At 41.5% G+C, this 26,815-nt stretch overlaps 2 protein-coding genes across 20 annotated transcripts in view; both read right to left on the reverse strand.

The window, feature by feature from the left end:
• The window catches only part of PITPNM2 (phosphatidylinositol transfer protein membrane associated 2), a 125,295-nt gene extending 124,872 nt beyond the window's left edge, over positions 1-423 (reverse strand). For all 10 annotated transcript variants that reach the window (XR_005956910.1, XR_005956911.1, XM_041488420.1 and 7 more), the window contains exon 1: positions 29-423. The gene's annotated coding sequence lies outside the window, so the exon portion shown is untranslated. The remainder of the gene's footprint in view (positions 1-28) is intronic.
• A 2,136-nt stretch (positions 424-2,559) lies between these two features.
• MPHOSPH9 (M-phase phosphoprotein 9) lies at positions 2,560-26,708 on the reverse strand. Of its 10 annotated transcripts, none has more exons than XM_041488691.1 (25): positions 26,422-26,708; positions 25,264-25,343; positions 23,959-24,091; positions 23,585-23,735; positions 22,269-22,358; positions 18,922-19,367; positions 18,558-18,681; positions 17,783-17,873; positions 16,443-16,564; positions 15,945-16,070; positions 14,700-15,136; positions 13,959-14,117; positions 12,604-12,691; positions 11,500-11,715; positions 10,624-10,671; positions 10,198-10,262; positions 9,665-9,766; positions 7,972-8,109; positions 7,640-7,815; positions 6,758-6,922; positions 6,320-6,440; positions 5,901-6,004; positions 4,884-5,089; positions 4,448-4,516; positions 2,560-3,544 (listed from the first exon to the last, which is right to left on the reverse strand). In XM_041488691.1, the coding sequence occupies exons 3-25, from the start codon at positions 24,063-24,065 to the stop codon at positions 3,443-3,445; spliced, it is 3,453 nt and encodes a 1,150-aa protein (XP_041344625.1). In that variant the 5' UTR covers positions 24,066-24,091; positions 25,264-25,343; positions 26,422-26,708; the 3' UTR covers positions 2,560-3,442. The 10 variants fall into 10 exon arrangements, with proteins under 10 accessions (XP_041344625.1, XP_041344624.1, XP_041344623.1 ...); XM_041488690.1 differs by lacking the exon at positions 26,422-26,708 and adding an exon at positions 25,753-26,186 and having other exon boundaries at positions 25,264-25,604; XM_041488689.1 differs by lacking the exon at positions 25,264-25,343.
• Positions 26,709-26,815: the final 107 nt, after the last annotated feature.

A 26,815-nucleotide genomic window follows, 5' to 3' on the forward strand; every position in this document is an offset into this window, starting at 1 on the left:
CCCGCCCTCAGCGCCCCCCGCCACGCACCGGCTGCTCCCGGCGCGGCGGCCGCGGCTCCCGCTGCTGCTGCTGCCGATGCCGCCGCGGCTCCGCGGCTGCCGTTGCCTACGGGTCGCTGCCTGCCGGCATGCCCGCGCACCGCTGGCATAATCCCCGGTGCGGGCGGGCAGGGCGCGGGCAGCTCCTCGCCCGCCGGCGCTGCCGCGGCGCGGGGACGGCGGAGGCGGGGGGAGGCGAAGCGGGCGGGCCGCCGCAGCTGCGGGGGAGGAGAGAGCGGGCAAGGCGAAGAGCCCCGCACCGGCACTGCCCTCGCCCTGCCGTGGCACGGCGGCCGCGCGGATTTATCCGCCTGCCGAGCGAGCCGAGCCCCGCGCACCGGCAGCACCGGGAGCCGCCACTTCCTTCCCCGCGCCGCTCCGCGCTCCCTCAGGCGAGCGGGCGGGGCGGGGGCGCCGCCTGGCGGCCGCGGTGAGGAGCGCGGGGCAGCGGGACCGCCCCGCCGTGAGGGGAAGGCGCGGGAGGAGCGGGGAAAGAGCCGGGAAAGAGCCGGGAAAGAGCCGGGAAAGAACGGGCGGACGGTGCGGGGATCCCCGGGCTGGTACCGCCTTCCTCCGCCCGCTCGCTGCCGGTAGCAGTGCCCGCAGCGAGGGTAACGGCGCTCCCCGAGCCCCAGCCCGCGCCGTGCCCTCACCTGTCCCCGGAGCAGCGCTGGTGGCTCCTCGGGCTTTACTCTGAAAAGCTCAGTGGGAAAGAATAAAAATCGCAAAAAGTTCAGCGATCGTTTTATGCAGAAACTTCAGGAAAAGACCGTGCGATGAAATTTACCGTGGCCTTTTAAAGCTTTGTAAATTTCCTGCGGTTGTTTTTCATTCAGGATGCATCATCCCAGCGCTCCTTCCCTCTCTGCAGAGGCAAAGTGCTCGCAGTTTGTTTTTTACTGCTCCCTGCACTGCCACACTAAGTTGTGGTCCACGTTTCAGCTTTGTGCAAGGTAGATTATGCCTACACCTATCAAAGCTACAACTTTTTAAATTTGCTTTCTAGAGATGTGAACAAACAAATTTTATTTTCCAAAGTTTAAATCTCAGAGCTGGAGGAGCTGAAATATTTATTATCCTAGAGAAAACTATGCTTGGGAGTGTCTTGCAAGGGCAGACTGGGGCAGAGGAGAGCCTGGGGCTCCAGGCAGGACCTTGCAGATCTGGAAAGGCGATAAACACCAACATAGCTGGGAGGTGTCAGGTGAGAACACAAGAGGAAGATGACTAAAGTCCTCCACAAAGGAAGCAAAAGCCTCTCTGGTTATCTGGAAATCCTTATGTGTCCTCAAAGAAAGAACAAGGCAATTTTCTGGTGTTAAGAGGAAGTTGAAAGGGGATTAAAAACAAAAGGACAATGTCCAGCAAAGGGCAGGGCCAGCAGGCAGTGAACACTCCCTGTGTCCCAGTTTTTGGTGCTTCGGGTCTGATTTTCAGGAGCACTGAGCATTCAGGCCTCCCACTGATTTAATCTGGAACTGCAGAGCCTCTCTGCCCCTCTGATGAATCAGGCCAAAGGCACCACACTGAACAGGTCACACAGATACTCGAGAAGGTTGGCCTAGAAGTTTACTCAAAGCAACACTTTTTCCCCCCTTTCAGTGTTATAATAGAACAGAAATAGCCTAAAGAGCTCCAACAGATGGAGGAAGACTTTTGATTAAAAAATAAATTCTGACTCACAATTCAGTTTTCTGGATGTAATAAAAAAGAGTCCATGAATATGAATAGTGCTGGAGAGAATGAAGTGGAGATGAAGGGAGGGTACAAGGAGAGGCAGTGAAAGAGCTGAGCTGATTTACCTTCTTGCCTCTAATGTCTGTCAGGAAAATTCTTTGGTTCTGCTGTAGCACTGATGAAAGAAAACAAGACCATTACTGGACTCATGAATTTTTTCCCATGATGGATTCCTTGGAAAAATCCTGCTGGCTGACTGATATTTCTGAAGAATGCTTTAAAATTGTACCTGTTAATAACAGAATAGTGGGAAAACTGCAGCTGAATAGTTATACAGGGAAGTAAAGATTATTTTTCCCCCCCTCCAGCCCTCTAAGTAAAAATTACCAGTGAGAAGACGGAATGCCATCAGAACTGTACATCTCTTTGTGGAGACTGGAAATACATTGGAGCAAGTCCTCTCCAAGCATTCAAACCCAATTTCTGCATTTTAGAGTAAAGGAGAGAATGAGAAACTCCCATCCTTGACTTCTCCCCAGCTCTGATCTTGCACTGGAAGTCCCACAGGGTAGAAGGGATTGCAAAAACTACAGAATTTTTGAAAAGATCATGCATGGGTTGGACAATTCTTCATCAAGTATCTTGAACCACAGCACTCTAATTTTAGAATCAGACCTTCTCAAGCTTCCTTTATGACAGCTATTCTTGCCCTGTAATCACATCATTGGTGGCTAAACATCTTGAACAAGGACAGAATTTGAAACACACAATATGATTAAAACCTACATTATCTCTGATGTAATATCCCAGAGCCTATTACTGTACTTGGGCAGGAGGAAAGAATCTAATTAAACATTTATTTAATATTAAAATACAAACCAAAATATCAATGTTGGACAGTAATGCAACAATATATCAACTGGCAAATATGTATTTTTTTCACCAAGAAAAATTAATTTATGTTCACAAATACATGAAATGCACAGGAACAGAACACTGGCACAAAACCCAGGCTGGCACATGGAACCAGTAACTTCAGGTAAGGAGTTCCAGTCCTGGAGTTGAGTTGTTCACTGGGAGGCAGGAGGCTGCTGCCAGGTGAATCCTGGTACTCACAGTATCAAAATACTCCTCACTGTGACTGCTGAGGGACATCAGATCCAGCAGAGAAGGATTTTCCTGCCCCAGCCAGCCACAGTGCAAGTATTGCTCACAGTTCTGTCCCAGTGAGAAACATCCATGATAAAGGTTTAAATTAAAAGGATTTACCACAGAACAGTGGTTCTCTTTAACACAGGTAACTCATGTTGCTTTTTGTAATAAAGTCCAAAAATCTCCTCTTGGCTAATATTTACATCACACCATAAATATTTATAAAATGGTGGAGGAAAACCAAGTGCAAAAGGGTAACACTACCATTTTTTTTCTGAAAACAAGCTGCCTTTTAGTTTCTTATTATAAATTGAATATCACTATTTAAAAATAATTGATATTTCTAAAAATATTACAATACAGGATAAACATTGATTTCTCAGGTGTAACAAAATACATTTAAAATAGAGGTGGCTGTTTGAAGTACAAAATATTGCTGTTTGTAAAGGGTAACATGGTTGCAAAACTACTTTTGAGGGTTTATAAAAATACAAAACAATTTGCATTTACTGAGTGCATTGTTATATATTAGTGCAAAAAAAAAAAAAGTATATTTGCAGTCGAGAGAGAACTGTCAAAGATTTGCAGAGGTTCTCAAAACATGAAATCTTTTCAGAGTCATTCGTATCAACCCCAAATCTCTGTTAATTGTTTCCAAACGATCTTCCAGGGCTTCCTAAAAGGAGGAGTTAAAAGAAAGAACAAAAAGTATTAATAATATATTAAGAAATCAAATGATCCTTCTAAAATTAGGAAACTGCTATAATTCCTATATTGCTGGTATCCTTTTTGAGGCCTTAGGTGCATTGTTGCCACCCAAAAACCAGACCTACAAACTTGTCATGTTATTTTTCTGTATTTTTTGGCTTTTTTAACATGTGACTTACAAAACTCCACGAGAGAAACCTGACAAGAATTAGGACAGGCTGATAGCTAGGAATATTAGGCATATTTAGGAATACTGGGCATATTTAGGAAACAGCTGATCACTGTAGTGAGTGGCAGTACTGATTTACTGGAATGCACTTTTAATTTCAAATTGATAAATTGATAATGCACCCTGATATTACAATTCAGGAAATGCTGAAGTTGAAGGCTTTGCAGAGACCTCTAAAAGACAACTTTGAGATTTGTTTTTATTAAAAGAGTCTGCAGAGTTTTCCATAGAGAGCACTTCCTGTATTTCACCTAAACCAGTTATTTTAACCTTCTTACTTTGTACTTTCAAGGAGACAAAGCCCAACCAAACTAAAACTAACTTTTCAATTTCTCCTACAGCACAACATCCTCTCTGCAGCTTCAGGGATCTATTTCATAGTCACTGCATTTTGTTAATGCACTGCCTTATCTCCCTCTCAGTTTTAGCACAAGAACAGACTATTCTTCCAGTAATTTGGCAAAATGCATCCCATGTACAAAAAACAGAAGACATTAAACAATATAAAAACCGTAACATAAAAACCAATATAAAAATTCCCACAGTAATCACACTTACTACCTAGAGGATCTTTCCTCTACATTATGTATTCTCAGTTGTGGAAGAACAGAAGAGAACAGTAATACAGAGAAGCTTTTTCACCTGATTTAGTCTTGCTTGCAAGGTCATTCTTCCACCAGAGCAAGGGATTCGGCTCAGGGCAGCCTCAATCTAATAACAGAAAACACTTCAGCTGTAAATTAGTTTCGAGAGCCAATATGAGCCTTCCTAACTCCTCTTCCAGAAGGAGAGGTGAGGTGTATGGATTACAGCTACACGGAGAGTTTTGCTCTTTAACACCATAATACTGTGCCAACCCCCACCCACACTGTGTTTGTTACAGTGACTCTCCTTTAATGAAACTGGGGACAGGGAAGGACTGCAAGTAGAGCAGGGAAGGATAATGGCACATTCCTGAAGTGACACTGAAGCTGTGGATGAATTTCAGCCACGCATTCCGTGGATAAACGGCTCCATCCCTCACCTCTCATAGAACAATTACTATTTTTCACAACTTGAAAACAAAAATAATCTTTGCCTGTTGCTTTTCGTGAGTCAGCTCATCAAAAAGCCTCTCTGTTTCAGCCAGAGTTGGAATCCTTGCTGTGTACTTGAAGTCTTCCTCACAAGGTGATTGCACTGCCTCGTGTCTCTGGCTCCTCTCCTCCCAAGCTGCTGCTTTCTTCATTCCATTACTGACAGATGCAGTACAGGAGCTGTGTATGGCACCTGAATGCTGCCTTCCTATCAACAGAACAGGGATCTTTTCATTTGTTCTGTAATTAGCTGGGAAATTGTTACATAGGACAGAAAAAAAAACTAATGGCAGCACAAGGAGTGTGGTTTTGGCAGTGCATGAACCAAGGAGAGGGATGAGCAAAGCCTCAGTCCTTGCCTTGAACAGCTTCCCAAAGGAATGCAAAACATTTCTATGGGTCATCTTTCAAGGGATCTTTCAAACACAGCATATTTTTTTGTTAACAACCAGATTCCTGTGTTGTACTAATTAGGAATTACTTTTACTGGTACATTTCCAAATATCACCAAGCTGACTGGTTGTCATGCAAACACCAGTCAAAATAAGAGCATGGATAAAACCAAAAAGCAGAACATTGTGACAAAAACTACAGAAGGGAGAAAAGATCAATCATTTCAAAAAATGTGAAACAACTGGTTTTATTAGTTACTCTTTGCTGTCCATAATGCAGTGTTTAGTAATAGGATTTTATTAGTAAGACTCAGTGTGTACATCTTAATACAGACCTCACTGAGATATGCATTGGATAACTGAGTTAAGCACAGGGAAATGTATTGCCCTCCTTTCTCAATTTCATTATTTTTCTTGTTCCACTGTGTTTGTGCACACAGACATATACATAAAATACTGTATGAACAGGATTTCTCTGTCTACAGGAATAAGGCAAGATTTAGAGGATTTTTAAAAGTTGGACTTCACAGAGTAAGGAGTCTGCTTTCTAGTTAAGCAGCTCTACCACTGTGTAAAGAATTGTGGTACAAAAATAAAGAACATTTCCCCTCCACTTTGACAGATTACCTTCTACATCATCTAGTGAGTGAAACTGGAGCCTTTTCCTTGGATTATTGTGCTGTAAAGTAGAAGTAGCACCAGTTTCCAGGTCATCTAGAAGTATATCAAATCTACAGAGCAGGAAACACACAGCAATTACTTGTTAGAAGTCATGTATCAAGCAATACATTGTTTTCTACTTTTTCACCTTTTGGTTGAATAAACAATTATTTCTTTTTTAGAAGAAGACTGTAAGTCTTCTAAATCCTGTTCAATCATTCTAGATTTTACTGGCCAGATTTTAAAAACACAGCTTTATATTCAGAAATCTTCACAACTCATTTTTGAGGACATTTAATGAACAAGAAACAGCAGCATTAAGCCTGGATAAACATCCTGCTGCTCTAAAAATTATCAGAACACAACTGTGTTCACCAGACTCATACCTTGTCACTGTGTTTTCACTTCTGCTGAGCAAATGGCTAAATCCAGGAGAGAGGTTTTCCTTTGGAGATCGTTTTGGGCTGTATGTCACAGACACTGGTGCCAACATTATCTCTCTTCTTGCTGCAAAAGACAAAGTATGTTTATCTACCTCAAACTCCCCAGTGCAGTACCTCCCACTCATGTGCTTACAGCTTAAAAGAATGCTCTTCAAAGCTGTCTACATGTTTATCTAAACTAGATGAGAAGTGCATCACAACATGCAAAAATGAAAATAAACTTAGAACCCTCACATATTCTGTGATTACAGGCATGACTTTTTTCAGACTGCCAGAACAATGCAAAAACCCTGCCCCTATTTTTCCATCTTCTAGAGCAGCCTTTCATGATTTGATTCTGCTGTTTGAGTGACACAAAGCAAAGCTGAGAGAAGCACTGACTGGGAGTGCTGGATTTCCTGTTTGCAGGAGGAAGGGACGATGACCTCTGGCCAGAGGGGGAGCTGAAGCGTTTGGGTCTGTGCTGGTCTCTCCCTTTCTCTGGAGATCGGTTTGCAACCACAGAAGGTTCAACAAACCCAACAGTCTGACGTCGAGTTGATGGCTCTAATTAAAAGAAAAGAAGTTGTTATATTAATCCATCTTTTTCAACACAAGAATTCACAAATATTCCCCTGAACTGAGCTTTTTCTCCCTCACATCAGTGCTATTTGTGCTGTTCTGCTCAAGTCTCTCTCCCTACTCACAGAACAGTTTAACTCAGGAAGAAGGATCTTTGCAGTGTGTGAGGATGAAATTATGCTGAGTAACACTGCTTGGTAGAGAAACAGTGGAAATCAGGACAAAAGCATATTTTGGGAAAGGCTAAAGGACTTGCCTGAGGCCCAGAATACAAGATTTCAAGAAAGACTCAGCATTTTCTCTAAATCAGCATTGTTACAACAGCTCAGGGCAGTCCCACTTCCTCAATTCCATTCCCATACAACACCATGGAAACTGAAATGGATGTACAGCAGCCAGAGCTTTGATAGGACTCCATTAACTGTTTATAAATACTGAGATATTCTTAGAAAAGGGGACATTAACTACTTTTCAGCTTGAGACCTAACAACAACCTCTGCATTCCCCCTATTCTAAACAAATCACTAAGATATCTAACTTTGAATTTTCTTAGGAGAGCCCCACAAGTTTGCATGCCAAAACTGTTCTTATCCCACCACTGAAGCCTGGTGGATTTGAATGCTGAGAATACCAAAGCCAAAAGACATGCAAACAGAGAAAAGCCAGTAAAGACACATTCAGGAATATAAAAATAAGAGTTACTAGCTGGTGCATCTTCTTTTTCTGTCTGTGTACCCCAATCTTTAACAATTTTTCCTTCTTCAAGTTCTTTAAAGGCTTTTATAATTGGTGCTTCTGACATCTCATTTTCTTTCTTTTCTATTGTGTTGGTTGAGGAGTCTTCCTGTGAGGAGTCTTTCTCAGGAGGAGAATGGTGCCTTAATGAGTGTGAGGTGGTGGAAGGAAAAAAAAAAAAAAATCAAGTTTTTTATTTTATTTCATTTCATAAACCCAAACATGAACAGAATAAACAAAAACCATGGAGAAATTTAGTTCAGATTTTAGTTTAGTTCAGGTTTCAGAAACCAACTCACCTAGAAGGAATATAGGTTTCTTCCAGCCTGTTGTCTTTGGGGCTTTCCTGGCCCTCCAAAGGCTGCCCAGTGAAGATGGAATATTCAGCTCCTGGTATCAACCACTTTCGCCTGCTGACATCAGGAGTTCCCAACTTGCTGTGGGAATAAAAAGCTTCCAAATTATTAAAGGCTTTGGAGTTTGGCAGGGGGGTTTATGTTTGTTTCTGTTTTGTTTTTTAAGAAAAACCTAAAATTTATTCCAGTAAACAAATATACAATGAACTTGTAAATACTGTGGAAAAAGTATCTGCTTTTTGAAACATGCTTGTAAGGTAAAAATAGAATATTTGGGGGGGGGAAAAAAAGCCATATGTTGAGGTTTCAGTCTAAATTACACAATATGCTCAGAATGCAGAGCTCCACAAAGATCTTCCTGTAATTTAATGCTGCTTACTCAGACCCAGGTTTGGGTTGCAAGTAGATCTCAACTAATTAAATGAAAACATTTGGTGGAGATTACTGCAGTAGTTCAGAGCATCTGATCCCAGCTTTCCTTTGGACAACAATTATTAGAAAAATAAAAAAAGAAAAAGAAAAAACCAAGGAAAAGCCAGCATTGATATCCTGAGAATGACAAATATCAACAAATAAGTATCAATTAGTAGATCATTATCTTGAGATATCAAAAGAAAAATATGATTTCTATACACAGGAAAGCAGATAATTAGGAAAAAAGGGACTTGTTTACCCAAGCTATGAACTATAGGCACTATTCTGTAAATCCATCCTGCTGGGCATTCAATTGGAATGAGGCTTTCCTTGAGCCTCTGGGATCAGTTAGGGACAGATTAACTTCTAAATCCATATTGGCTCTTACATCCCCCTCCCTGATGAACATGGTCTGCCATGTCCAGGCCTTCCTTTCTTCTGTTCATTGTTGGGGTCTGGTTCATCAATATTAAAAAGAGCTCTAAACAGAAATCTGTCCCATTAACATATTAATACATAAATCATTTCTGTCTTTGTAATCACCAAAATTCAAATCTCCCCAAGATACTCCTGTTCAATGCATCCAAATGGACATCCCCAAATCACATTGTCATTTTGGGCTCCACAGCATCACTGCTGAAATGGGAGAGACACTGAACAGGCCATAACTGAGTAACAAAAACCAGAGGGGGACAAAGCTTTTGAGGCCTTTAAAACATGATAAAAAACCCTCAAACAAACAAAACCAGTGCACAGATCAACTTGAATTTCTTTAACATAAATCCCAATTCAAAGCAGAGTGTCCATTCTAACTGAACTTCCCCTCTACTCTCAGGTTACCTGTACAAATGATATTTAGAACCACACTGAGCAGGAATCAGCCTTTCAAACCAATGACACACAAGGAAAACCTCCAATGCCTAACTGGACTATCAGTTTGTATTCCCAAGATCTTTGTGGAGTATGGGAATTCAGCTGAGCAGTTGAGACCTAGCAAACACTCATTTGGGAAGAGCAGGGACAGCTGGCCAAGTCAGAGATGCATCAGCCAGAGTATTCAGTTGGGTTCAATAATTTCTTGGCACATCCAATCTCTGGATTACATCACATGTGTTTAATCCAGTTCAGCCCATGGACTGACCTCATCTTGACCCATTTTTAGCCAAAACATGCTAAAAGTTATTCTAGAACACATTGTTTTCATGTCTGAATGTTCACTTACTTGGCACAAGAGGTTCTTAAATGATTTTCACTTATATGGCGAAGTTTCAGTGCATTTTCATGTTCCACCTGCTTGAGCTGAGCTTCAAGTTTTAAAATTGTCCTTAAAAAGATGCATTAGGAGATGATTTAAATGGCATAAAAGAAACATCATATTTCTTAAGAGTTTTGCTCATTTTTATTCAGATTTTTCTGGATGAAGCAGGAGAACAAGAGCAACTGCTGCGTTTCTGTCTATGCATCTCTGTCTAAATATGGATATAAATATGTATTTGAATTTGAAGTTAAATAAATCAGGTAATCTGGCCAGAAAGACAGCACCAGGCAACGCTGCTGTGGAAGCAGAGAAGTAGAAAAAAAATGTATATCCTAAATTAATGAGATTTTTAGTTTGTACCAGTAGCATGAAGCAAAATGAAATGCTTCATAAAATGTGATTAAACTTGAAAGATCTACAGCCCTCACACTCTGGGAGTAGACATTTAGCCCACAGTTTGTATTTCATATTGTTAAAACAATAAGTTTCACAGTTACCTTTTCAAATCAGAAATCTCTGTGTTTGCATCAAGCAATTTGTTTTCAGTAGTATTTAATGTATCCTACGACACAAAGAAAAATGTAAGAAGCCCAGAAACTACAGAAGTGCATTAAATAAAACCCAAGTAACTCCACATCAGTCTTGAAAACAACACATCAATTACACCTTCCTACTTCAAAGGGTCCATTAAATTTCTTCAGCTTTGACTTTGCAGTATTTTTGCTGCCTATGACTGGAAAATAACAGATTCCAGTTTCCTTCCCTTTCCCTCCAGGACTCTGAAGAGAAAGTTATCAGTAAAGATAAATATGGATCTTTCTGTTTGAGCTTTTTCAAAACATTTAAGTTAATTCAGCTAATTCCATGAAATATTATCACAAAGTTTGCATGTTTGGGTTTTTAATTATCCACTGTGTGCCTACCTTTACTCTTTCATGTTCTTTTCCAAGGGATTCGTATTCTCCTAAAAGCTAAAACAAAACAAAAGAACACCAACCCACAGTGAGACCACAGTCAATTAACAGTTTTGTTGGCTGCTGTAAAATCATCTCAACAGCTTGGCTAACACATGCAGAAGCACTACAGGGGATACAAAATGTACTTTAATAGTATTTGTTAAGTTCTTCTCATCATCTTCCAATTGGAACAAAAAGTTATAGACAGGACAAGAGGAGACAGAGCTACTTACAGAATGTCTTTCTAATTTTCACATTATTTGTCTCTAAAGAAACTGAATGAATGAACCAGTAGGATTCCTCAGAGACTTTAAAAGTGAATTGGTCTTTTGAAATTTCAATTGTAAAAAAGAATGAGCATGACAATACTTAATTCCAGCTAATACCCATCCTGCCAGTCCATTTAAACATTCCATAAAGCTCTTCCTAAAGAATCAGAGGAGTAATTCCTTAGATTCAGTCTAAAAATCATACACAATGAACATTTTTAGCAAGTTGGGATGAGGTATGAAAAGTTTAGTCCATCTCCAACAAGCTTAAGAGAGGAAAAATTACTTTCTAAAATGATTTCATGTAATATCTTCAACTTAGAGTAATACAATTCTCGAGACAGACTTTTGCAAGGGTTACCTCATCAAGTATACACTTGTTGCCTAAAATAATTTTAAAGTATCTTTTAGGTCCACATTTCCCTCCAACACCCAGCTTAGCAAGGAGCCAGCTGAGGAATTTCTGTCTTCTTGCTGTGCCTTAAGACTTCCCAGTTGTAAACTCAGAGTATTTTTCACACCTGGGACTTGCTGTCGTCCCTCTGCCAACATCATCATCCATTTTCTTACTCACATTTTGAAACATTTTGTTTTCTTCCTGGAGCCTTGTGTTTTTGTTGTCAGATAACTTGTAAGCCTTCTCAAAAGCCTCCTCCAGCTCCCTGAGCCTGGACTGCAGGCGGCTGATGGTGTTGTCCTTCTCCTTGTGGCTCGCGCGCATCTCCTCCAGCCGCTCCTGCAGGGCTTTGGAATTGTCACTGAGGGCATAGAAACGCTCCCTCCAGTCTGCCTGCAGGACAGAAAACATCCTTCAGAGTGTTGGAAACGTTCTTATTCCTTAACAGATTATTTATTTCTAAGATTATTTTTATTTCAAATAATTATGTTAAAATCGCCTGCACAGAAAACAAGGGTACACATGTACGTGAACTAAACAAGATTTTTGCTTATTTCTTTGACTTGGAAAGAATAAAAATGAAGATTAAACCCACCCAAAATGTATTTATTTTACAGGATTTTAAATATCTAGAGGTGAAGCTTCCAATCCATCCAACTGCTTTACTTCCCAGCACAGAAAAATGCATAAAGAAGGTGGGATTAGTCTCTGCAGGTGTCTAACTCTGATGACAAAGTTCAACTGTCATGACCAAGTGTCCTGGTTTTTGATTCATAATAATTAATTGACTACTAATTAATTAATTTGACTAATAATTAATGCAGCTATGCGTTAATTTATGCACAAGCAAACAGGTCTGGCCTAGCTAGAAAAACTGCAACTATACCTAAAGACAGTATTTTTGCCCCAGCATAAGTGAGATTTTTTTTAATCACGATCTAATAAGAAAGTAATTAAAACAAAATAAATAAATTAAGAAAATTTAAAGAGGAACGTGATAAAGACATCACAGTATTTCACTCTTAGACTTCATTTGATCCCTGCTAACCTGGAAAAAAGTTCATGAGCAACAGTGATGATGATTCAAGTAGGGAATCCTAAGAAAGTCAGGTAGGAAAGTCACTGTGCAACATGTGGGCTGATGTTATTTATTAAGGGAAAGGTTGAAAGGTTAAGAACAAAAGAGATAAGTATGGAAACACTGACCAGCTTATTAATGAAAAAGTTCGTTATTTTACCCTTTTACTTAAAAAGCAACTTGATTTAAGAACATATACTTACCACTTGCTTTTCTAGCTGATTATTCTTATTTTCAAGGGCTTTTATGTGAGCACTTGCTTCATTCAGAGCTGAATCTAACTGGTCACACCTACTTAGAACACAGACATTACACCAATCTCTTGAAATTTCAAATAATAAACCTACATTTTATAGCCTTTTTTCCTTCCTCAAGCATCCCCACAACTTTTGGTGCCCCGCCTGTGATCTCCTCCCACATTTTTCAGCCCCAGCAGTGTCTCTGCTCAGAAGGGCTCTGGTGGCCTGGGATGAGAAGGAAACTGGGAACACACAAATTTTGTGCAGTATTTCAGCTGTCTAAATTTGTAATATGTGTTTTAACTGGCAATAATTCTACAGAAATCACATCAATATTCTCTGTACAGCAAACACTCAAGCTGTAAGTAATGGAGGGCACAGCTGGGGCACACAGACTCCAGGGTAAAGGCACCAACGAACTCAGGACTTGTCCTGTGCCACCTGTGGTTGTGACAGGAAAGGTACAGGAGGATGATGTTCACCAGCATGACAGGAAAGCAGAATCTTCCCAACACAAATCATTCCATTACAAATTGCTGAGACTACCTCTGCCTGCCAGCCAGTCCTGAGGAAAGCTTGCACTGGCTCCAGGAAAAAACAGGTCAAACAAGAACTTTGGTCCAAACACCACATTTACTGTCTAACAACAGTGAACTGATCTTCACAGAAACATGGAATAGTTCGAGTTGGAAGGGACCTTAAAGCTCATCCAGTTCCAGCCCCTCTGCCAAGAGCAGGGACATCTTCCACAAGATGAGGCAGCTCAGGGCCCTGTCCAACCCATTAACCAGGGATGGGGCAGCCACAACCAGCATGACAGGAAAGCAGAATCTTCCCAACACAAATCATTCCATTACAAATTGCTGAGACTACCTCTGCCTGCCAGCCAGTCCTGAGGAAAGCTTGCACTGGCTCCAGAAAAAAACAGGTCAAACAAGAACTTTGGTCCAAACACCACATTTACTGTCTAACAACAGTGAACTGATCTTCACAGAAACATGGAATAGTTCGAGTTGGAAGGGAGTTAAAGCTTATCCAGTTCCAGCCCCTCTGCCAAGAGCAGGGACATCTTCCACAAGATGAGGCAGCTCAGGCCCCTGACCAACCCCTTAACCAGGGATGGGGCAGCCACAACTTAGCAACTGCATGAAATAATGATAAATTTATATTTAAGAGGGAAATATTAGTATCACAGATGCATGAAATCTTCAGAACTGAAGAGGGACATAAACTGTTCAAGATATTCCCAACAAGGATACTCGGTCTTTAAAATATACAGAGCACCACATGAAGAGAAAGACAAGAAGGACAAACAGTACCTGTCAGCAAGGCTTTGATTGATTTTCTTCAGCTCCTCAGATGCAGCAGTTCTCTGGCTGCACTCCAGCTGCTGTTTCAAGCTCTGGATCTCAGAGTCATAGTAAGCTCGTAGATCAGCGATGTGTCGAGCGTGTTTTTCCCTCAGGTTCTGCCTAATCCTATTTTCAATATAAGAATTTTAGAAAATTCCAGCCATCCACATGACCACGTGGATTCATTTGTGGATTCTGGATTCATTTGCACATAATGAACTCAGCATATAAATGTCTCTTACAAAACTCTATTTGCATTCAAACTAAAGCAAAGACAGCTTTGTCATCACATTAATTGAGGTAAATATTATGATTATTATGTACAAATAATATATACAAACACAAAATAACAATTTACTTTTTTACAAGCCCTCATACATGGAATAAATGCCCTGTGTGATTGTCCAGTGCAAATCATCAGAGCTTCAACAGTGAATGGAGGATATTTATTTTTCCTAAACACAGTAAATTCTGTGCCTCTCCACATTTGTTTCTAAAGAGGAAAATAACCCCTCCAAAAAAATTTGAAATTCTCTGCCTAAGTGAACTCCCTCACACAGCCTCTGAGGGAAGGATGTATTTTTATTTTTATTTATAAAGAGACATGACCAAGAGAACTCACATATTTTGTTTGGCTCACTACTGTTGTTTCATTCCTTTCATGAAAGTACCAAACTTCTGACTTTTAAAAAAGAAAAAATCACTTACTTTGACATTACCACAGGGTCTTCAAGAGATGCCACTGAAAGGCTGTAATCTGGCAAACTGCTGTCAGCACACTGAGTAACAGAAGATGGAGTTAGAGTCAGTATTTCTTCCTCCTCAGTGTTGACAGAATTATCATTGTCAGCATCCCTGTAAGCCACTGGGAAGGGAGAGCTGGCCCTGTTTTCACCCTGGAATGGGTGATTTCTCCACAGGTCCGAGTGCACAGCTCTGCTGCTGGCAGGGGGTGTTGGAGAATCATCTAACTGAGATGAATGACTTGTCTGTGAAAAAGAGTCTGTGTCACAATGACTTGGAAATCCGGGCTCTGCCATAGAGTCTGGAGAAAAGGGAGCAGAGTCTGCAGGAGTCCTGAAAAAACAGAGTCCCTGGTTCTGCTGGCCTGGCTTCATATGCAGGGTTGGGTCCAACGTCAAGATCTGGGAAATAAGTTACAATGCTAAAAAAGCTGTGATTTAATTCCATTTACAAGAACAAAATTTATCCCAAGACAACAGTAAACCGTATAACATACTGCAGGTATTATATTGAATATTATTACAATCATTTGGAAGTGACAAACAAAATGAAGGCACCTGCAACACTGAAATGACAATACACATTTCCAGTAATTGCAACTTGACTTTTTAAGTTTCCATTAATAAAGGACATATCCAAGATCTATAGCTTTGTAGAAAACCTCTGAAATTTCAGTTATGCAACCTGAAAGACTAGGATGTCTGTTTGTGTGTTGAAACAATAACCTGCAGGGTTACAAAAGCACTTCATCAATTACCTAAACAACACAGTCACACAGCAGCCACCATTACTGGGTTATATACAGGACTGAGAGCTATTAAAAAAAGATATGAGAAAGAATCATTTCCACAACCAAAAAAAAAAAAAAAAGTTATGAGAAAGGATCATTTCCACAACCTGTGCCTGTTCTGTTCCACGGGTGGAACAAACTTGTCTTGCAGGAAAACCCTGCCACTGCAGCTCCAGGTGCAGCTCAGCAGCTGCAGCCCCAGCAGCAGCAGATCCGTCCCTGCAGCATCCTCAAGGTTGTGCAGCAAAGGTGCTTCTCTGCTCAGGCTGTTCTTAGAGGTTCCTCCAAGCTGGATCCTTTCCCAAGCTGCTCAAAGTGCTGTTCCAGCATAACTCTGGAGGTGGCAGCAGGGGCCAAGCCGTGTGAAACCAGCCCAACACATCCTCAACTGCTCCGTGATGTAAAGAAATTAATGTTACCTCTGGTGGGTGACTTGGCTGGGAAGAAGGCATAAAACTCTGGTCTGGCATCTGCTTGTTTTCCCTTTGTCTTTTATGATAAATCTCCTTCAGTGATGACAACTTCCCTTCATCAGCAGAAGACAACTTCAACAGGTAAAATCGCTACATTACTTTTTCTGAACACAATCCTCCACCCCCAACAGAGATAAGCAAGTTCTGGGGTGAGTTTAGCTAATAAAGCAGCTCAGAACACACAGCTTTATTCAAGATAAAAAAGGGTTTTTATCAAGGCATATACACCTTTAACATATTAGTTGGTCACTTCTCATCTCCTATACACAGCTTCTTTTGAATGACAAAAGGTCAGTAAATTCCAAGTGAGGTTAGTGGGGTGCAGGAATAATGAAGAGCCAGGGTATGGAGACTGAGATAATTAAAGAGTTCTCTCCATCACAGGCAAACAGCAAAGACAAAAAAGCAACTACATTACAACTTTTAAACATGTACAAAGTTTACCTGAACTGGTGGTACTTTTGTACTGGTGGTACTTTTGGAGAAAACATCAGGCAACTCACTTCTGAAATTCTCTGGTAAAGTGTGATACATCTCCTTTTCATCTAATTTCCAGTATGAAAGTCCTGATGAGAAAAATACCAAAAGAAAATTAATTCTACAGATTTCAAGCTGGCAGCTATACAACAGGAATCCAAAACCCATTAGTAAAATGTTATTTTGTCAGCAACAAAAAATAGTATATTAGTTATTTGCATTTAGTGCTTAAGGATGTCATTAGAGCATTTGTTACCAGGCCAGAGTTACAAAAATCTCAATGCAAAGCACAGGCAACATAATCAGTCTCACACCATATAGCACCAGGGAGAAAAGCTATAAATCAGTTAAATCACACAGATTTGGTGTTCAAGGGGCAAATCCTCATTTACCATGAACTTACATTTCTAATGATTCCAGTATAGCACTTAAAACTGGTACCAGCCAAGGAATAATCCCAGGCAGCCCCTGATATTACAAACTCCTCAGTTTGGGCAGCACTCTGCAGCATGCAAAGACAAACTACCAGGGCTAAGAAGGATGGCACAAGAGGAACAGACACAGCCTCAATCCCACTCCAATCTCTTAAATGTGTCCCTCTCTCAGTGGCTTGTGAAGAAGCAATAATTATACACAGTTTGCAGGGCTGCATCTCTGTGCCCCTGTTTGTTACTGAAATGAATCCACCCTGTTATGATCAAAATACATTAATTAGTTGTGTGGCTTTGATAAAAAACCCAATAACCACAACTCCCAAACCCATGCAAATTTACCACCAACCAACCCTCACATACACCCTCAAAACAACAAAACCAAACCTTACCAAAACACAAAAAAACCAACCCACCCCCCAAAATTAAAGAATCACCAGGTTACACACTGCATTATTCTGTTCTTGTCTATTTACACAATCATAGAATCATGCCCTTGGCTTAAAGGAATTCTGACTCTATTACCATGAACTCCTCTAATTACCACACCACTGATGCTAATGCATCACACCCTACCATGATATTAACATTAATTCCATTATGAAACAGTTTTAAACATAAAGTTCAGCTTTAAAATGCTGAGAAATTTGGAAAAAAAACCCAACTGCTGCATGTCCTACATTTGCCAGCAGCAGTACACAGGAGCTGCCATCAGTTTGAAAACAGGAGCAAAAAGCAGAATTAATGCCATAGCAAAGCTTGTCAGTGCTTAAATCCTCATCACCTCCCTGATGTTATTGGAGATGCATTCCAGTATGAGTTTTAAAAATGAGAATTTAAAAGAAAGGGAATTTAAGTACAAGAAATCAACTATACCTGAAGCTTCTGACACTACAGAATTTGGACTTTCCTTGGGTTGATTGAGGTAAAAAGTGTATGGTGGCAAAGCAGCATCAGTAAGGTTTGTCTAAAATTACAATGGAAAAACAAATTCAGAAGGAAAATCACAAGACAAGGGAAAAAAAAAAAAAAGTAAGGGTATAAGGTTTAAAATTGCATGTAAATGTTATGAGTCTTTTTAAGAAAATAGATTAAATACAATTATACAGCATGATCCAAACCTACAGAATTTATACTGAGGGTAATCATAGCCAAAAGTGGAACTAAGCTAAGCCACATCATTAAACTGATATTTCCTAAGACATGTGCCTGTGTTTTTGTCCTGAGCAAACTGGTTAATGCCTTAACACACAAAGAATCCTGTGTGCCAGAAGAAGCATCACCAGCTGAAATCAAAGATCTTTCAAAAATTACAGGGCACAATAAATTACCATGACCTGAAGCCTCAGCTGAGAGTGTGGCCATTATCTCTACAAGGAGAGAACATGTGCCACTCAGGGAGGTGTTAAGACAAAAATTAGATAATGAATAAAATAAGCCAAAATAGCTTTGTGCCTAAGTATGGAATGATCCAAGAAATAAACTTTGCCCACATGAACTTTAAATATATGAATGGGAACTCAAATGCTTAAAATATGAAAGTATATTCAGCATATATATATATACTGAATGAGAACATTCTGTAACTCTGAAAAAATACCAGTTACAAGAATAGCATTAGAAAAACATAATGAAATAAAAAGACACTTACATTCTCAAGTGGTAATCTCTTCACTCTCTCATTTTCTTGCATAGAGTTCACACATACTTCATCTGCAGTTACTCTTTTTGGTTGGGTTTGTTTCAACTTTTGTGCCCATGATGTTAAAGATTTACTAGGTGGTAAGAAACATACACATGCATGTTAAGATATTTCCCCTAAATTTATTTACAACAGCTAAACACTGGAGATGCACACCTGCATCACTCAGAAACATCATGCTAAATAAATATATTTATCTATCAAGCAGCAGAACATCCAGAGGTTCCATTCAACTCAGACCTGTCCCCAAAGACTTTCACTGAACGGGGATTGTCTATAATAAATGACCAGATTTGTAAAGTTTATCACTTACCTGGCTTTTTTCCCACATTGATGATCTTCATCAGCTTTATGTTCCAACCCAGCGGGAAAAACCAAGCTATCCCTCCTTCCCGATGAACGATTTTCCTGTGGTTTTTTTGCTGCAAGCTCTCTTTGATGCTGACCGTGCAGCCCCGCGCCGGGGCCGGGCAGGCCCGGGCTCAGCTCCGAGGCGGACAGGGAGCCGTAGCCGCTGTTCATGGAGGCCTCGCTGCCCGCACATTCCTGCTGCACCCCCGAGGCCTCGGGCTGGCCTTCCCCTTCGGCGGATCTCAGCTGGCTCACCAGGCTCCCCTGCTCCTCAAACGCCTCCGAGCACATCCCCATGGGGCTCGGCACCGAGGGGAAGCTGTGGCTGAGCGGGGCGGGCACAGCCCGGCTCCTGGCCCAGGTGCTGCTCTGCAAACTCACCAGCTCCTTTATCTCATCCTGAATCAGCTGCACGGGGGGGGGAAAAAGGCAAAACTCCCATCAGAAATCACATTCCTGTTTAGATGCATCTTCCGTTCGGGTTATTAGTGGGAGATTTAGAGTATTTATTCCATGTAACTCCAGGTTTTCATGTGCAGACATCTCATGCATAAAATAGATAAATACATACTGTGCATAACAGTAAAATATAAATAAAACAGTAAAAATAACAGTAAAATGTCCATGGGAACAATCCTTAATTCCATGCAGTGAATTACGAGTCTCAGTAGTCATTTATTCATGTAAAAAACATGCATGAATGTATTCACTAATTGCCCTCAGAACTATAGTTACCGACCAACCAGCTCAAGAAATACAAACTATCCAGGCTAAATTTAAGTCTGAAACACTTTTCCACTTGGATATACATTTTTAAAGACTGCAAGGATGCTTTGATGGAAGTATTAACCATTACTCTATCATGAGAATAGGAATAATGTACCTCTGCAAGATTATTGCATAAAACTCGACTTTAAAAACCCAATTTAGATATTTTGCTGTTAGGTTCACATGGTACAAAGTTCTACTTTTTGATTGTTTTGGTGGCTGATGGAATGAAGCAAACCCAAAACTGGATCATTACATTTAACAGGTCGCTTACTCTTTAGTCTACAAGACTTATTTCAGTATATTAGGTAAGTAATTTTTTGAAGTTCTAAGTTTTACAGCTGTGCATTGGCAATACTGAAACAGCTCTGAGAAATAATTAATGCTTTTGCCAAGGGCTGTGAAGAGATTTCACATTTGTGCCTGTGGCCAGCACTTCTGCAGAGTTCAACTGAGATTACTGAACTGCAGGAGCACACAACTCTTGCACATGACAGGACAGAGCATAGAATTGTTTTCAAGAATATATTTCAAACTAATTCCCTCAGGAAAGAAAGAAGGAAAAAACTTGCAATAATTTTAAGAACATGGAACTCATGTTTTTTCACAGAACTACAGTACATTACTCACATGTGAATAGCAACTGGAGAGCACAAATTGAACAAAAAAGATTTATTCTCTCAAGTAAGAAATAAAAAAGAAGACTTAATTTCAGAGGAACCTATGTGTAATGCTAGTCAGGATCAAGCCTCAGATTTTTTACTAACTTACAAAAGAACAAACAGCTGAATTTCAGTTCAGCCTTTCCCTGCCAAAAATAACAAATAAACAAAAAACTTGGGATGAAGTTTCCTTCCACTACAAAGTTTTATGTTCTGCTAATGATTTCAATCATGACTGCAGCAACCACTTGTATTTTAATTCTGTGATCCAACTGTCAGGAAGGCAGGGAAGGGAGAATAGGAGGGAAAGAACAGAACTGGAGTGGGGGGAGAGAGGATCAGATTCACTGCTGACATTTAATCTTTGTCATTAATACCCTTGTGCAGGAAAAGTGAAAGGCTCCTATTCCAATTAAATTGCATTTTTACCTCTTTTTGCATAGTCACAAATAACTGCAAGATATGAAAGAAAAAAGGGAAAAATAAGATGTACTTTCTAGAGTTTTGGGATTGTAATTTTGTTTTTAAAATCTCTTTGATAAAGTCTGATCTTGGGATGATCCAGCTTGTCCCTGGCACAGTTATCTTTTATTGTATAGATCACATAAGCCAAGGGCTGAGCCCACTGATTCCAAAAGGAACTCAAGGTTTTTTTTATCCCTATTCTCACATGGAAGGAGATTTTTATACAGTTGGTCTTGAAACCCAGCATGGAACAAACCTTATCTCAAAGTCATGTCTGTGCTTTTCTACCACAAAAAGCAGATTATTATTATAACTATTATTGTGTCTTTTTATTACTCTCACTGGAATGTGTTGAGCTGCCTGTGTTTCAGTGTTTTCACTAGGTCACTGGCACACCAGGTAAGTTTGGAACAGCCCCATCTATTTTATTTAATGCATAAAATAGCTCAGTTCTAGCTGTTGATTTTGTATTTAGTGTGGCAGCCCATGCAGTGAGAAAGCCCCTGCTGACACCACACCCTCAGCTCTTCCAGAGGTAGCCTTTCCTATTAAAAAAAGACAAAAACCAGCAAAGCCAACACAATGGATTAGTAAAGACTATGATCAGCAACAAGTGAATCAAACCACTACAGTAAGAGGAAGGAAAAACAAGGGTAAGGAAACAGGAAAATAACAAGATGGAAAGGGGGAGGGAGGGTGGGGAGGTGAGGCAGGAGAAACAGGAGATAGGATAAAAGGACAGTACCTCTTGGTAATTCAGTTCAGGAACTGCTGATTACTACTAGTGTGGAGGGCATCAGGAAAGGGAAGGGAAAAACAGCAACCAAAATGATGAAGATATTAAGTATTATATATGCACAGTATTTACTGTCTGTTATATATACATATACATTGCTTTTCTTCTAATGGATAAACAGGGTTCAGCAAAAATATGAACCTTCACATGGGTTATTTTTCATTCTCAGAAAGGAAACTGTTCAACTGAAGGTGAAATGGGTGCTCAGGGATGGTTTTCCTGGGTTATATACTCTCTGGATGAGGGGATGATAAGTTGTATAATATTTTTTTAAATTAAAAGAAAGCTATATTGTCTCAAAATTAGAAATTATACCATCTAACAGTTAATAAAAACCTCATACCTACAAAATCACATTATCAGGTGAGCATTCTGAACCAAATGTTCGTGAAAAAAAAGTAACTGAAAACAGCTAATCCACAAATCACTCCTGAAATGGCTCCTAACAGTTACTTTGTTAATTAACCAAGGCTGTCTCAAATATGCTTCCTTTGAACAGCACTCCAGTCATCCACTTCCATTAACTGCCCCTCTGCATTGTTTTGGAGGAGCATGGGACTGGAGGGAGAAAAAAAAATCATTCAGCTTTATCTAGTTCCATGAACAGCCATTACTTACTTGGATTTGATGGTGGAACTGCTCTTGCTGGGCATTTATTTGTTCCTGGCATTGTTTTTCTACCAGTCTCAGCAGCTGTATCCACCTTGTCTATTAAATCACAGAGTGAAATAATTAAAGCACAGAAATATTGCACCTCTTACCTTTTTCTCTGGCTACAAATAGCTTTGCAATGCCATCCCTGGGTGTTGACATGATACAAAGTTGAGTAAGAGCACTGTGGTTGCCCACCCCACAGTACATTCAGCCCCCACCATGCCAATCAATGGAAACTAAAAGTAGGAACAGCTGCCAGCAAAGAACAGTCAAATTCTGGAAAGGTTGATTCCAGTTCCATTAATTGTAGGCAATTCTAATATTGAGAATTAAACACCCTTCTGTCCATCCACTTCACTAAGAAACTCTTCCCCTCAGCAATCCAGCTAAAGGCCATGATGCATAATTGTGTCATGGAAACTAAGAGATAATTTTTTTAAAAAATCACATACACGGCATTCATGAAACATGGCAAAATCTGATGTTTAAAAACTATTTTATGTTAATGTTTATGGAGCCTGGTGCTTGAAGCACAGGACACGGGACACAGACATCAATATTCTGTTCCTGGAGGTGTTAAAGAGAACCCAAATTAAGCATCTGTCAACACACACTTGGATGGATCCCAGCCAGGGAGCTCAAAAATCTGCAAGAAGAAGCCCATGGTGTGCAAAACTGATGCTCCTTATGATAACTAAAAATAATCATAAAATTAAAAATACAAAAGGACAAAAAACGTTCCAAAAAGTGTTTGGGAGAATTAGTTCATTAAAACCATATCATTGTTTTTGCATTGGTTTAAATCTGGAAACAAACTAATCCCCTACACATGTTTACAAATGGATTATATAAATAAATCAAGCAAAACAGAACCATTTTTAGAAAAAAAAACCCTTCTAATTTCTAGGATTATTTCAGACCAGTTTGATGTGACACAGTTTTAATGGTTTAAATTTTTCAGTTCAAGAACTTCCTATCTTTATTGTAACTTTGGGAAAAAATGTTCAGATCCATATTATATTACAATATATATAAATTATTAATATAATACTATTATTTTATAAAACACCAAGACATAAAGACAAATTATTGTAAAACACAAAGATAAAATTGCAGTAAAATCCAACCAGGTGATTAGTTCATTTATTGTAAAAGGATCTGTCCCATCATTAAGAATAAACACAGACCTTGCTGTGAATTGTATCATTAGATTTGCCTTCCAAAATGCAAAGCAAATACATTCATACCACTTTTAAAAAATAAAATTTAATATCAAATACCTCACAGTTCCTCACAATTTCTGAGTTAGCATGTCCAATGTTCTGGATATCTTGCATAAAGGAGGCAAGCAGCTCAACAGAACCAGGCTTTAATGAGGACCTGGTATTCCCTGAGTAACCAGAAACTCCATTGGGATTGGATGAAGGACTTCTAGTGAAACACAAGGAAAACAGCTCAATTATTTATCGTGTCAGGTGTGCAACAATACACTGCATATGCCAGACTGCCAGAAGAGAACTACACACTCAATTTAGGACTCTCATCATGTTGAAATAAAAATTTCACCCTAATACCAATATTGCTCTGAAGGCATGCTAACTAAGCAGAACCAAAATAATCAAAGTATTTGTTAGTGATTCCTTCAGCACGTTACCTGTTAGAATTCAAGCCGCAGACAGAGCTGTGGGTGTTTCTGACATCAGAGTCTGCAAAGGACAAAGGGGTTTCTTGTACAGAATTCACCACATTGCTGTTTTCCATATCTTAGTCCCAAGTAAGACATTACCCTGAAAACAGAGAGAATAAACATCACTCTCTTTAAAAAAGCATTTGACTTTATTGTGTGAAAAAACAGAATTGGAACTGAAGAGACAGTTGTTGCAGCCAAACCACCCCAGAAAGTGCAAATATTCCCCAACCAGGCTCCCTCCCTTCTGTGCCATCCCTGCAAGAAGGTGCTGCTCACTCAGCCTTGGGCCTCCCACAAGGCCAAGGATTCCCAACACATCCAGACTGGGCTGGAAATACAAAACATTCCAGGTAAAACCGTGTTCTCAGGGTCTGATTGGTTCTTTTTCTTAAATCTGGGGCTCCACAGACCATGTGCAAGGTGTGAAATCTCCTGTTACCAATGTATTTAGCTGTGACTGGGGAGCTGAACCTTCACTGGAAGAAACACACTCACCAAAAATAATAAAACTGAGATCAACTGAGTTAGACTGGGGTCGACCAATTCTGCCATTTCTGTGTGTAATGTTTGGCTTATTTTTTTCACAGATCACTTTTTTCATTGTTATTAAGCAACATTAAATCAGAAAGCTTAAAAATTGAGCTACATTTCTGACCAATTAATAAAACAACAAAAAAAAGGAGTCAAACAGGAATCCCACATTGGTTGAAAACAGCAGCTGGTTAACTGAAAGAATCATAAATAAATAAATACACAATACTTGGGCCACAGTCTTACAGCACTCAAAGCAGACTGGTTGTAAAGAGACTAAAATATTCTTCCAGTTTGCATACTTTCACTAAGAAAACCCTTGAAATAATTAATTAAGCAGTTCTTACATAGGGTTTATTTCAGCATGTTGTACACCCTGGTGAATTCAGCCTGTGTTCTAACACTGTAGAAAAACCTTATGATCATTTCATGGATGGAGAGCAAAAAGAGACATTAAGAAATATCATCTTGGTAGTCTGATAATGCTAAGAATAAATTCCTGCTGCCTTAAAGAAGCACACCACATCCAAAGCACAACTCCTCTTTACAGGGCTTGTGGGCTGATGGCTTTTACAGATTCAAGTTTTCATTATTTGCAAGTTCTTGGAGATATGTCTCTAATACTTTGAGAAATATAAAATATTTTCACCAGAAGGAAACTAATGGACAACTGTCCTATTTTCTCCTGTTTTACTGGAGCCTGCTTGGCTTTAGCAGAAATGTTTTCTGGGTACTCACTCACTATCTCCTCTGGGTAGGGCTGAAAATGCCAGAATTGGAAGGAAGTTACCACAGACACACACATCCCTCTGGCAGAGCTTCGTGGGATAAAGACAAGAATAAAAAAAACATAGCTTTCTTCTTTTTCTAGAGGTCGGAAGCCCGCAAAACTCGGAGGTTATCAGGCTGCTAAGCCGACAGCTCCAGCTGAGGCTGGAGAGTCACTGGAGCAGGGGATGGGGGCGGCATCAGTCACCCCGAAAGCCCAGGATGGAATCATGGGTGGCCTATCTCAGCAGCACAGCAAATGGGTGGGACTTAGCTGTGACACAGGCTCGTTTCATAACCTCATTACAAGTCTGCTCTCGATTAAAAAAAAAAAAAAAAAACAAAAATATTAGCGAGCTGTAACTGCGCTGCGGGAGCGCTGTCACCCATCGATGGCACAGCCCAGCACGGGCACGGCTGGGGAAAACAAGCCGCGAGGTGTTCTGAACTCAGAAATACCGGCGCTGATTTGGATGCTAACGCCAGCGCAGACACAGCCCGTGAGGTTCTGCAGCGCTTCCTGAGCCAGACCCGACTCCTTCCGAGCCCTCAGCGCTGACAGGGTGCCTCGGCCCCCGCCGCCGCCAGGCCCCCACCTGCCCACGGACCTTGAGGGACCCCCAGAAGGCACAACGAGTCCGGGGCTGCAGCGGCCTCAGCAGCCGCCCGGGCCCCGAGGGCTCAGCCCCCGCAGGGACCCCTCTCGCCACGTCCGCACCGTCGGGGCCGCCTCCCGTGCGTCCGTAACCCCCTCCCCGGCTCCGCGTGCGCCCCGTCCGCTCGCAGGCGCCGCGCTCGCCCCGCCGTGCCCAGGTCCCTCACAGGTCACCCCGCACTCGGCGCGGCCGCTCCACGGCCCCGTCCCTTCACCAGCGCCCCACAGCGGCTCCGCAGCCCCGCCCCGCTCAGGCCAAGCCCCGCCCCCGCGCTGTCATTGGGCGGCTGCTCCTCGCGCTCCGCGATGTTGACAGCGCCGCCGCCTCCGATTGGCTGTAGCGCCCGTCAATCTGCGGGGAAAGGGGCGGCGCGCTGGGAGCGGCCTCGCGGCTCCGGGATGGGGCGCGGGGGCCCGGGTAAGCGCGGCGGCGCTGCCCTCGCCGGCTGCCCGCGGGCTCTTTCGGTTCATACCCACATCGCTGGGAGCCCCCGGCGCCCGGCAGCCTCCTCCTCCCGCGGCCGTGAAGCGACGAACAGGCGCGGCCCTGCACCGCCCGGCCGGGAGTTTCGAACGCGGGGACGGGGGTAGAGGGCGCTCCGCTCTGGGCCCGGCCCCGTGATTGGCCGCCTCGAGCGCGCGCCTCCCGCGCTGATTCGCTGCGCGGCAAAGCCCGCGCGCCGCCGCCAGCGGATTGGCGCGCGCCGCGGCGCCGTTCCCCGAGAGAACCCATTGGGGGGCGAGCGCCATCCCCGCCCCTCTCGCGCAGTGATTGGCCGCCCCATATGCCAATCACTCCGGCAGCACCGCCCCCCCCCCGCGTGCGCATGCGCGATGCGGGAAGCGCCATCCCCGCCCCTCTCGCGC

Source organism: Pyrgilauda ruficollis, unplaced genomic scaffold (assembly GCF_017590135.1).
Source record: "Pyrgilauda ruficollis isolate IOZ18807 unplaced genomic scaffold, ASM1759013v1 scaffold9, whole genome shotgun sequence".
Lineage (NCBI taxonomy): Eukaryota > Metazoa > Chordata > Aves > Passeriformes > Passeridae > Pyrgilauda > Pyrgilauda ruficollis.

What these genes read in the sequence shown, in the direction of transcription:
- MPHOSPH9 (XM_041488689.1), bottom strand. Translation starts at nt 24,065, where the DNA reads ATGGAAAACAGCAATGTGGTGAATTCTGTACAAGAAACCCCTTTGTCC. An exon ending in CAATGTGGGAAAAAAGCCAG is followed by an intron (nt 18,682 to 18,921) that starts GTAAGTGATAAA and finishes CTTACCACCTAG; the next exon opens with TAAATCTTTAACATCATGGG. An exon ending in GAGATTTCTGATTTGAAAAG is followed by an intron (nt 9,767 to 10,197) that starts GTAACTGTGAAA and finishes CATCTTTTTAAG; the next exon opens with GACAATTTTAAAACTTGAAG.